Source organism: Macrotis lagotis, chromosome 1 (assembly GCF_037893015.1).
Source record: "Macrotis lagotis isolate mMagLag1 chromosome 1, bilby.v1.9.chrom.fasta, whole genome shotgun sequence".
Lineage (NCBI taxonomy): Eukaryota > Metazoa > Chordata > Mammalia > Peramelemorphia > Peramelidae > Macrotis > Macrotis lagotis.
The window spans coordinates 168,863,633-168,876,913 of record NC_133658.1 but is presented as its reverse complement, the minus strand read 5'-3'; the positions used below and the strand labels follow the sequence as shown (position 1 = coordinate 168,876,913).

Here is a 13,281-nt window from a genome sequence, read left to right as displayed (position 1 = left end):
TTCTTTTAATCTTCAAAATTTTGTTACGATAACTTTTGATATTTTTGGTGCCTTTGTTATTTCTATTTATATTGTAATTACTGTGTATATTGTTTTCTTACCTCTCCTTACTTCACTCTACATCAGTTCATGTAAATCTTTCCAGGTTTCTCTGCAGTTATCTTAAACTTCATTTTTTTTTTTTCAGCATGATACTATTCCATTAAATAAACATACACAATTTGTTTGGTCATTTCCCATAAGATGGGTATTTGCTTCCAATTCTTGGTATATAAAGTGCTACTATAGCAAATTCAATAAGTATTTTGGAGTATATGAGGACTTTTTTTCTCATGGATAACTTTTTTGAGCCCAGTAACAGAATTTCAAAGGGTATGGACATTTTAGTTGCTATATTTGCGTAATTTCAAATTACTTTCCAAAATGGTTGTACGTTTCACAGCTACACCAACAACTTATTAGTATGCCTATTCTTCCACAACCCCTCCAACATTAACTGTTGTCATTTTTGCTAATTTGCAGAATGTGAGGTAAAACTTCAGATTTGTATTTCTCTTATTATTAGTGAGTTGGAGTATTTTTTCAGATAGTTGTGAATACTTTGCAGTTCTTTAAAGAACTGTTTGTTTCATATCCTTTGACCATTCATCTATTAGAAAATGACTAATTAGTCTTATTTATGAATTTATGAATTGTACATATATATACTGGAAATCAAACCTTTATCAGAGAAATTTGACACCAAGATTTTTAGCCTTTTAATCATTTCCCTTTTTATATTAGGTACATTAGCTTGCCTGGACAGATCTTTTCATAAAGATTACCACATGCTATGTTCATATCTGTCCTTGTCTGTGCTTCCCTCAAAGCTCCTTTGTATAGTTTTCTTTTAAAAAAAAACTTTGTTTTTTTCTTTTGTAATCACTATTGCTGAGTCATCCTTTCCATTCCAACCTCCCCTTTTCATCCCCAATTAAAAACATATGGGACTAAAACTATGCATACCCTTTGACCCAGCAATACCATCACTAGGTTTGTATCCCAAAGAGATCATAAAAAATGGAGGAAAGACTCCTCCGGTACAAGAATATTCATAGCAACTCTTTTTGTAGTAGCAATGAATTGGAAATTGAGGGAATGCTCATCAATTGGGGAATGACTGACCAAGTTGTGGTATTTGACTGTATAAGAATATCATTGTTCTGTAAGAAATGATGAGCAGGCATATTTCATAAAAAACCTGGAAGGAAGACTTGCCTGAATTGGTGCTGAGTTAAGTGAGCGGAACCAGGAGACCATTGTACACCTTAATAGCAACATTGTGCAATGATCAACCATGAATGAACTTAGCTCTTCTCAGCAATACAGCGAAAGACCTACAGTGTAAAATGACATTCACATCCAGAGAAAGAATTATGGAATAATTGGAATAATGGAATAAAGTATACTATCTTCTCCTTTTTAATTTTGTTTTTGCTTTTCCCTTCTCATGGTTTTTCCATTTTTGTTCTGCTTCTTCTTTGACAGTGTGACCAATATGGAAATTTGTGGAACACGATTGTACATGTATTACCTATATTAGCTTACTTACTAATATAAGTATTATTTATATCAGTTTATTAGCTATCTAGGGTGGGTAGAGGGAAGGGTGGGAGGGAGAGAACTTTACAAAATTGAATATTCAAAATTATCTTACTGGTGGTGAACAAAGGAAGCAGAACCAAGAGAATATTGTACATATTAACAACACTGTAATTTGATCAATCAACCATGATAAATGCAGCTCTCAGACATCTAGGACAACCCTTAGAAGACCTGTTATGAGGGGCGACTAGGTGATGTAGTGGATAAAGCACTGGCCCTGGAGTCAGGAGTACCTGGGTTCAAATCCAGTCTCAGACACTTAATAATTACCTAGCCATGTGGCCTTGGGCAAGCCACTTAACCCTGTTTGCCTTGCAAAAACCTTAAAAAAAAAAAAGAGATAGAGAGAGAGAAGACCTGTTATGGACCCAAACATATACAGAGGGAACAAACAAACAAACCTCAGAGTGTAAATGTGTACTATGTTCACTTTTTTCTTAAAACTTCTCTTATGTTTTCCCTTCCTGTTCATGATTTTCTTTCTTTTCCTTCGGTCCTGATTCCTCTTACACAAAATAACTATAGTGTAAATATGTTAAACACAAATATACATGTACAACTTCTACTAAACTATTGGCCAAGGGGAGGGGGGACGGGAGGGTGGTAGAAAAATGTGTAACTAATAAGTATGCAAATAGATTAATATTGAAAAACAACCATAGCATGTAATTGAAAAAATAAAATAAAATGTCAGTTATTGTGAAAAATCAAAAAACAAAAAAATAAAGAAAATTATCTTGCCATTTAATTAGAAAAATAAATAAGTTAAATATAAAATTTAAAAAGTTAAAAATAAAAACAGATTGGGGATAAAACCTTCTAACAAATAAGCATGATCAAGCAAAGACAAATCAACATAATGTCCTTTTCCAAAAATGTTTGTTTCTTCTACACCTTGAGTTCATCATCTCTGTGTTAGGAAACAGGGGTCACATGCTTCATCATAGGTTCTCTGAAAACATAGTTGATCATTTCTTTAATCAGAGTTCTTAAATTTTCCAGATTTGATTTTCTTTACACTGTTGTAATTTTTTACATTTTTCTCCTGTTTCTAGGCATTTCATTCTTTCAGTTCATAATTATCAGGAGTCTCTGAAATGATCTCTTTCCTCATTTCTTCCATCACACTCATGTACCACAGTTGGTTCATCTGCTTCTCTATTGATGGATTACTACCCTCTTTGATTCCAGTTCTTTTCTTTAATCTTCCCCCTTCCTCTTTTTAGGATAAAAAATTTGTTTTCTTTTTAATTGATCTGACCTTGGCACTATCCTTCCTCTCAACTCCCTTCCTATCCCTACTTATTTTTCTGTTGAGTTGGATGTATATTTAAACAGATTGTTTATTCACACATTTTTTTTTTTGCAATGCAGTCGGGTTAAGTGGTTTGCCCAAGGCCACACAGCTAGATCATCATTAAGTGTCTGAGGCCAGATTTGAACTCAGGAACTCCTGACTCCAGGCCAATGTTCTATCCACTGTGCCACCTAGCCACCCCTTATTCACACATTTTTAACCCTCCCTTGTCCATTTTGAATAAGAGAAAAATTAATCTGCTTCCTATTCCCCTATTATAAGAAATATCAAATCCACCTCCTCAGCCTCCTTTCTACACTGCTGTAGTCCTTTTATCCTTCCTTAAGTCTTCAGAACAAAATCATTATACTACTAGGTTCTTTAGTTGTTTATTGTTTGTTCTTAGTTTAACTTCCATAATACTTTTGCAGATATTGGGGCATCCTCTAGATCTACAGTATAGTAACATAGTAATTGATGTTTTCTTCAGATATCTATGGTGTCCCAGGTCATACTGATAGTAATAATAATAATAATAACAATAATATGATCTAACATTTATATCATACCTAATCCCTTTCAGGCACAAGGTATGTACTATTATTAACCCCATTTTATAGATGAGGAAACTGAGGCAAACATGTTACCTACAAAGCCACAGTCTAAGGCTGTTTCTGAAGTCAGATCTTGCTCACTTCAGCTTCAGTGCTCTGGTTCCTATACCACCTAGATGCCCCATGAATGCTAGGGATCCCAGAACTCTAGGGCACTGGGTCACTTCCAAGGGCCCCATAGTAGGTTTCCAACCACCCCAGTGTTTTCCCAGGAAGCCTTCCACTCTTATCACCCTCCCATCACAGAGCCTTCCAGACGATCCATGTTTCTGGACTCTGGATATACTGGGAAGCTGCTGACTTGGCTACTTGTTCAGTTCTGTGGCATTGCTAGTGACGCCCTTTCCCAATTTTCTGGGGGTTTCTTGTTGATTTATGCAGCGCCAAGGTGAAAACAAGGCCCTTGCTGTATAGTTTCTCATTGAATTTCTTGATCACTATTTGGCCTGGTATGACTCTTAGTTTGTTTTGCTGGAGTTATGTTGGTGAGTTGATGTGATACAGGCAGCCTCCTGAGTTCTATGATCCTTAGAGCTCCCTGCATGGTCTGAAAGCTGGCAAAATCAATGATTCTTTAACTCGATGTGGGGCATCTACCTTGCAAGGCTGCTGTGAGGATTAAACTTGATGATATTTGTAATCACTTAGCATAGTCTCTGACACTTAATAGACTATCAGAAGTGGGGGACCTTTTTTTCTTCCAAGGACCATTTGAATATTTATAACATCATTCACCTGCAATATTTGGTCAAACATTTAATTAATTCATCCCTAAAAAGGTCCTGGATTTATTGAATTTCAAATACAGCCTGCAGTTGCTGTGGCAGCACAAGAACAAATGACCCATGGTCAGAACATCCCCACCCCTCATCCATATAGTCCTTGTCCTGAAGAACCTTACAATCAATTGAGAATACATGCTTCACATCTTCACTGTTTCCCAATTTAAGAAAAAAAAGAAAACATCTTTGTTCAGCTTAACAAACGTGTATAATTTATGTTTGTATTCTAGTGCTGTGCTGCATAAGGACTATGTTTGACTGAACTCTGCACGAGTTGTAGACTAAAGAGTCTTCAAGGGCAGGTTTCTATGGGTTTAAGTTGTAGAACAATTCATCCCGTCTAGATTGAAATATAGTTCTCAATATCACAGTTCTCCTATGCACCTCCTGTTGAATAGGTATTACAGGTTTATCTGAATAAATGGAAGAAGTAATTTCCAAACACCAATTGCCCTAAGTGCTAGGGATACAAATACAAAAAAAGGGAAATAGTTATTTTCCCCAAAGAATTGACATTTTAACTGGAGGAGACAACCCACATAGGCAAATGGTGACCCAGGAGGATATTTTGCTTTCAAAAGTTACAAGGTGATTATAATAAGTTCCTTGAGAACAGAGATTGTATTTTACCTCTCTTTTTTTATCTCCATAATTTACTCCCTTGGAACATAAGAAGGTACTTAATAAATGTTATCTTTGAACATAGTAGGTTCATAAAGCATGAAGCATAAATTTCTTCTACAGCTTTCCCATGGTATCATAGAATTCCTTATATCCCTAAGAACCTCTTTTCATTACTGGGCTGCATTCCTCTTGGGGCTCCACCTCTGACTTTCCACAGACCTTGTCTATTGTGCTACCTGGAAGCTGACTGTACCCCTGAACTACCTCCACCAATATCATGGCCCCATAAGATAAGATCATTACCACAAATCTCATCATAAAGATTGCTTCAGCTTTGGTATTTTCGTCTCATCTGGAGTCTCAGTTGCTTCTACCCTTCTCTTTGGAAGGTGGGGAGAAATCTTCCAAATTCTCTTTGTAGAGGACCAGGAATTACCAACCAGCTCTTCCTTTTCATCAACTTCTTGTACTTGGTTTTTACTTTACCAAACGGATACCCCCCACTTAGTGCTCCCCTCCCCGTTGGCTTTAAGTTTTTCTTTCAGTATTTTTCTTTCCAGTTTTTAACATCGAACCTAGCCCATAGTAGAAGCTTCAGAGATACTAGCTAGCTAAACTGCTCTAATTAGGAAGATCTATCTTATATTGAGCTGAAATATTCTTTTCAGGAGCTTCTTACCAGAGTTCTTGGTCTTAATTCTACCTTCCAAGCATAAATAAAACAAATCTTAACCCCCTATCTAACATGAGAATTCTTCAAATACGTGAAGCTAATGATTATTATGTCCATTCTGAATCATTTAGCCATTGTCCTCAGTTTTAGAAGTTTGTCATGGTTTCAAGCCTTCTCAGTATCCTCGTAGCCCTCATAAAAGAAGTCTAGTTTCTCCATAATCCTACTGTTGACGAGAAACTGGTTTCAACCAGACGCATTAATTTCACAACAGTGAAAATTTCAAAAATTGTGATATCACTCTAGGATGGCTTCAATCCTTTTATTCCAGCTGATATCTTTTGTAAGATGCCCTTTGTCTTTTTGTAATGAGTCTTACTATTAGGATAACTTTACACCATATTTTTGTGATAATTTCTGCTATAGACACACAAAATCATCAATTATTTTAAACATTCACTTTATTGATGGACAATCTAATTAACACAAACTAGAATGTGTGTCCAAGTATATTTTGTTAAGTACTTGTAATTAACCTCATTATAAAATCTTTTGGGGGGTAGGGAGAGAAAATGTATTTGTTGGTTTGTCATATAGTGTATAGAATGCTTAACTTGGAATCAGGAAAAACTGTCAGATCTTCAAAACCAACCTCAGATACTTATCAGCTGTGTGACCCTGGATAAATTTCTGTGCCCCTCTTGGTTGCAGTTTCCTCATCTGTAAAGTGGGAATATCTACCTCCCAAAGTGATTATGAGAATAAAATTAGATAATAAAAATTATTATTAGTTATTACTTCTAGATTCAGTAGTTCACAAACTTGCTGAGTTGCATTGAAATCAGTAAGGGGCAATTTCTACTTAGTGAAATTTTCTTTCTGGCTCTTATGGTTTCTAATGGAAATATGAAATTCAAGACAGATTCAGAATTATTACATTTTCCATATCTCAGAGGAAAAACAGTCAAAATGAATTGAAATTATCAATAATTCTCACTCCTCCTGGAAGCCTAACAGTGGTTCAGGCTTCAAAGAACTGAGTCTTCAAAGGAGGAGGTTTTGTCTTGGAATTGGCTTATACAGTAGGTTTTTTTTCAGCTGCTAACCAAATGAGGTTACCTTATAGAACATACATGAAAAATGCTTCTGAGAAAATGAGATGTAAATTGTGAGTTGCAAGAGCTGGGAAATGAAAGGGTGTGATCTTTCTGAACACAACTCCACCCAAAAGGAGTAGGAGTAGAAGCAGAAGAAACTAACCTCAAATGCATTATTTGGCAGCTTATGAAAGAGCCATGGTCATTTTAACCCCTAACTCCACTGCCTCACCTTTTTGACTTGGAAATGATCAAAATAATATCCCAAATCTCTTTCCAATTTTTTTTTCACTTTCCTATTAATTTGCAAAATGTCCTTTGTGAAATTGATGTGGATTCTAGGTGTAAGACTCAAATCTAAGCAGCAACTTCATTTATCTAAATCTGGTCACAGAATCATAGATCTAGAGTTGAAAGGTATTTCAGTGGTCATGTAGTCTAAACCTTCATTTTACAGATGAGAAAAATGAGGTCTAGCAGTCAGGTGACTTGCCCAAGGTCACACCAGTAGCAAGTACCAGAAACAAGATTTGAACTTGTGACTCCAAAATATTGTTCCAAAAATGTTGAACTTTTAATAGAATAGATAAACTGTAAGAAAGTAGGAAAGTCTAGTAAATTGTGTTATAATTGTTGAAGATACTACTGAAGAAATTTTGAATAAAAGTCGATGTCACCTCTGGTACATGAACCTAAAAACTCTGAGGAATTTACTATAATTTATTTTCTTGAATCTGACAGTTTTAACTATGGTCAGTATTGAACTTCATTGCCTATGATCCTACATGTATTATATGTATATTTCTTTCATTCTGAGATGATAGTGGTAGCGTTTGGTCATTTGTAGTTATATCTGACTCTTTAAGACCCCTTTTGGGGGTTTTCTTGACAAAGACACTAGAGAGATTTGCCATTTCCTTCTCCAGCTCATTTGCAGATGAGGAAACTGAGACAAACAGAGTTAAGTGACTTGCCTAAGGAAGTTATTTTTAAAATTGGGAAGCTTAGTTAAACATAGAAGCCAACTGAGCCTGACAGAAATTAAGACAGCTACAAAATGCAAAGTACTGTATGAGGAGCAAAAGTTAAAGATGTTGACATCTTCTGGAGATAAAACAGATTTGACATTTTCCCCAATAAACCTATACCTCCTAAAGATAGAAGAGATATGAATGGGAACAAGAATAGAGGGTTTTATGAATTCTTAAATATTCTCTTTCTCACACCAATCATAAATTTTTGTTTCACTAAAAGCAGATGCATGCAGCTAAACATGGAGTGTATAGCAGCAATACAATATTCCAGAGACAGTGATAGATCATAGAAATGATGCAAATGATGCAGGATCCTACAGAGTTTAACCTTTATTTAAAAACGACACCAAAAAAATCTAGGTTCTCTAAAATGATTTACTAGTTTAAATAGAATAGAATTAAGTAGTTCCCCTATTCAACATTTTTCAGTGGTCCCATATGATACTAAGATAATAATAGCTCACAATTAAGGAGAGTTTTAAGGTTTCAAATAGGCACAATGGATAAAGTAATAGGCCTGTAGTCAGGAAGACCCAAATTCAAATCCTCAGAGACTTACTACCTGTAGGACCCTGGACAACTCACTTAGCTACTGTTTGTCTCAGTTTCCTCATCTGTAAAATGGGAGTAATAATAGAACCTACGTCCCTAGGGTTATTAAAAGGATCAATACCACTACTAGGGCTTTATCCCAAAGAGATCATAAAAGGGAAAAAACCTACATATACAAAAATATTTATAGTAACTCTTTTTGTAGTGACAAAGAATTGGAAATTGAGGGGATGCCCAGCAATTGGGGAATGAATGAACAAATTGTGTATGGTTTATGAATGTGATAGAATACTATAGTTCTGTAAGAAATCATGAATGAGGGTGGCTAGGTGGCACAGTGGATAAAGCACCGGCCTTGGAGTCAGGAATACCTGGGTTCGAATCCGGTCTCAGACACTTAATAATTACCTAGCTGTGTGGCCTTGGGCAAGCCACTTAACCCGATTTGCCTTGCAAAAACTAAAAAAAAAAAAAAAAAAAAAAAAAAAAAAAAATCATGAATGAGCAGACTAAAGAAAAACCTGGAAAGATGTATTTGAACTGAAGTTAAATGAAGTGAGCAGAACCAGGAGAACATTGTACACCATAACAGCAACACTGTGTGATGATCAACTATGATAGATTAACTTTTCTCAGCAGTACAATGATCAAAGACAATTCTAAAAGATTCCTGATGGAAAATACCATCCACATTCAGAGAAGGAACTATGGAATCTGAATGCAGATCAAAGCATTTTATTTTCACTCAAAGCATATTATTTTCACTTTTTTAAAAAATTTATATTTTTCCCTTGTGTTTTTTCTCTTTTGTTCTGATTCTTCCTTCACTACATGACTAATTAGAGATATGTTTAACATGATTGTACATATATAACCTAAATCAGATTAGATGCTGTAGAGGGGGGGAGGTAAGGAAGGAAGGTGGGAAAATGTATTGAAATTGTATGTTGAATGAATGAGTGTCGAAAACTATCTTTACCTGTAATTGGAAAAAATAAAATTAAAAAAATCAAATGCGATAATTTCTGTCAAGTGCTTAGCACATAGTAAACCCTATATTTTGTTATGCAATTGTATCTGACACTTTGTGACCTTATTGGGGGTTTTCTTAGCAGAGATATGAGAGTGGTTTGCCATTTCTTTCTCCTGCTTTCTCCTGAGGAAACTGAGGTGAACAAGGTCAAGTGACTTATCCAGGTCACATTGTCAGGAAGTGTCTGAGGCTAGATTTGAACTTAGATCTTCCTGACTCCAGGCCAGGCACTCTATCTACTTTATCACTTGACTGCCTAGGTGCTATATAAAAGACTAGCATCAGGAAGATAATTTGAAAGCATGTGAAGGATGTATTGAAGAGAAGAGTGATTGGAAACAGATATACCCTTTCCTCCAGGGTCTCTTCCTATTCTGATGTTCTCTCTCTCTCTCTCTCTCTCTCTCTCTCTCTCTCTCTCTCTCTCTCTCTCTCTCTCTCTCCCTCCCTCCCTCCCTCCCTCCCTAAGATTACAAAGAAGGATTTTTGGTTTGAAAAAAAAAGTCCTATCACAATCCTTTAAACACCTCCTTTCCTTCTTCCTTCTAGGATAGTAAAAGACATGGATAATGTCTGCCCAGAGAAAAAGGATTTAAAAAACTTCCCCCGGGATTCTGGCTACGACAGTCTCTCCAACAGACTCAGCATATTGGATCGCCTTCTGCATACTCACCCCATATGGCTACAACTGAGTTTAAGTGATGAAGAGGTAGCAGGAATACTTCAGTCCCAGCCCCCAGGGGTAAGCAGAAAATTGCAGCAGAAGAATTTTTTTTTATCATCTGGGTTGCTGATAGAAAGGGGTTAATCCAATATCTTTCACTTACATGAAGGACCTGTGACTTTGTAATCAGGATGGGAATTACCAGAACTGTCAGAGAGAGCAACTTTGAAGTCACTAACATAAAGTCTGAGTTGCTACAGATTCTTTGAAGGTTACAACCACACAACTGATAATTATATGGAGCAGAATTTGAATCACGATCTTCCAGACTCCCAAGTGCAGAACTATTTTCACAGTACTACACTGCCTGAAATCTTGCATATAGTAGTCACTTAAATTTTTTGTTTGCTGCCTTGAAAGTTCTTTGATTTTTTTTTTTTACCATAGGGTCCAGTGTCAGAGAATAATACTTGTTATATTATTAACTGTGAATCTTGTCCTTATACTGGAAGGTCCTTATACTGGTGGCTGTCTGAGCAGACTGCTACAACTGTGTGAGTCCCCACTAAAGAAGGCTAAGAACCCAGCAGTCTAATCAGGGGGCAATACCTGATGTGGCTTTGGAGGAGGATTCCTGCCTTGGGATGGGGGAAGGAAACTGGGAGGGCTGAAGAACTTGTGTAGCAAATGACCCGGTGGATAGAGCACTGAGTTCAAATCTAACTTCAGATCTAACTTACTGTGTGATTGTTGGCACATCACTTCACCTCTGTCTGCCTCAGTTTCCTCAACTGTAAAATGGAGTTAATAATAGCATCTACCTCCTAGGGTTGTTGCAAAGATCAAATACAATAAAATTTATAAAGTTATTGGTATGGTATCTGGTATATAGTAGGCATTTAATAATTGCATGCTCCTCCCCACTCTCCTTAGTTCAGAGACGAGTGTCTCATGCTTCTTCCAAGTTTTCTGGTTGCTGTTCCTGCTCTTTTCCTTCTGGCATGAGACTAACAATGCGTGCCAGATTCACAGTCCTGGAGGATAAAGTTTTTGGAGATTATAGAGCTTTCTAGTTATATCCCTGCTGGAACTTTGCAACATCTCTCTTCTTCTCCAGTCTGAAAATATTCTTAGTGACTTGTTGCAGAGAATGATTTAGTTATTGAAGGCTGGATTTTAATGTCCATAAAAGGATGTGGTGTCCAGTCCTGTGAGACTAGTTGAACAAAAAATGTGTTTGAAAACATATTTGGTTATTAGTCTTTGAAGGAAGAGATCCTGTGGAGTAGATGATGTTGTGGGCCTTCAGAGATTCTTTTACCTAGTCAATACTTGGATGCCTGCACTTGCTTTGGGGTTGATTGTTCTGGGCTGCATTGCTTCCAACAAGTGGGTTCTGCCTCATTGCTAGGCAGTATTGCCCCTCCCTGCCCTTCACCTACAGTAGGTAAGGAATGCTGGTGCATGCCTGCTGAGACTTGTGTGAGGAGAGTCCCTGGCACACTGAGTCTTCTGTCAGTCTTTCAGACAGATGTTTTTCTTCCACCATCAACGTGGACCTTGCTGAGACCCCCACCAAATGGCATGATGTGAACTGAAGGGAAGGCAGAGGAAATGTTTCAGAAATAGCCAGAGAATAGTGGAAGACCAAGGGATATCTTTCAACAGAAGTGAATGATAGAGAGGGAAAAGATGTTTGAAAAAAATAATTCAATTCAGTATTTATTAAGCAATTCAAGGCATTATGATAAGTAACAAACATGAGGCAGTCCTAACCCTCAAGATCTTATGTTATGCTGGGAAAATTCTTACTCATATGCCTATAAGTCAATATAGTATAATAAAAAATAATTTTAATACCCAAAGAAAATTAGCAGCTGGAGAAGCTAAGGATCATGAAAGTCTTTATGTAAGAGGGGACAGATAAGGGAGAACATCTTTGCAAAGTAGGAAGTGAGAGCCAGCCTGTGAAAGGCTTGAAATTCCAGGCTAAAGATTTCATATTTATACTAGAGGTAACGACTGAATCATTTTGAATAGATGAGTAATGTAGTCAGCTCCTGTTTTAGGAATTCAGTCTGGCAGATATATATAAAAAGAGGAAAGTGATGAACAGGTAGACCATGGTGACATACCATTCTAATTTAAAGGAGAGCTGTTAATATTGTTCTTCTCCTTAGTAGTACTATCATTCTTCTAAATAATAATGTATAGGAAGTCTTTTCCTAAAACTTTGAGAAAACCAATTCCCCCTCTTCAAGCTAAGAAAAAGGCAAGGGCCTAGAAAATTCTTATGGAACTGAAGACTGAAAACTACCTTTAGTACCAAAAATAAATAGAATAACTCACATTTATATGGTATTTTAAGGTTTATATTTTGCATACATTATCTCATTTGATCCTCACAGCAACCACAGTTCTATAATTACTTCCATTTTACAGATAATAAAATAGAGGCCAAGAAGAAGGTTAACTCAAGTTTACAGCTAGTGAGTTTCAGACAGGATTTGAGCTCATTTTCCTGATTCTAGTTCAAACACTTGGACTGTACCACATAGCTGCCTACATAGTAGATAGCACTTTTATACAGCAAACTGCTTTCCATGTTATCTCATCATAACATAAGTCTAGCCTGTTTGCAGCTCTGGCTGGTAGAAATTTGAGACATTTGGGAGGCAAGGGCTTTTAGAGGACAAGTATGTCAATCCATAACTGACAGGAAAGAAGCTGTGGTTCAGGTGTGACAAAAGCTGCCAGGCCAGCTTGGTGGAGCTAGGATAGCAGGTAAGATCTCTTGCAATTTCACAATTGTGCCTTATTCTGCAGGTGTGTGTGTGTGTGTGTGTGTGTGTGTGTGTGTGGGAGAGGCCAAAGGTCAGTAATATTGAGTGGGGTGGGGGCAGTGGGGAGAAATGAGCAGGATGTTCTGATGTTCAAGTAAAGGCAAATAAGGAGGGGAAATCTTTTCTATTTTTTGTTTTTGTTTTTGTTTTTTTAGATTTTTGCAAGGCAAATGGGGTAAAGTGGCTTGCCCAAGGCCACACAGCTAGGTAATTATTAAGTGTCTGAGACCGGATTCGAACCCAGGTATTCCTGACTCCAAGGCTGGTGCTTTATCCACTATGCCACCTAGCCACCCTCTTTTCTACTTTTTAAGTAATAAACCTTTTGACCAAGTCCAATGCATGGCAGATGTGACTTACCCTAGTTTGGAATTTCCATAAGTGAAAATAAGCAGTAAACACCATTAAACACCTTAGGGATAGT

The 13,281-nt window shown here is 36.8% G+C and overlaps 1 protein-coding gene across 8 annotated transcripts in view; it reads left to right on the top strand.

Annotated features, from left to right (window-relative positions):
• The window catches only part of RIN2 (Ras and Rab interactor 2), a 230,083-nt gene that overhangs the window by 168,668 nt on the left and 48,134 nt on the right, over nt 1–13,281 (top strand). For all 8 annotated transcript variants that reach the window (XM_074209359.1, XM_074209358.1, XM_074209357.1 and 5 more), the window contains one exon: nt 9,900–10,092. In XM_074209359.1, coding sequence (XP_074065460.1) covers nt 9,913–10,092 — 180 coding nt within the window. In that variant the 5' untranslated portion in view covers nt 9,900–9,912. The remainder of the gene's footprint in view (nt 1–9,899; nt 10,093–13,281) is intronic.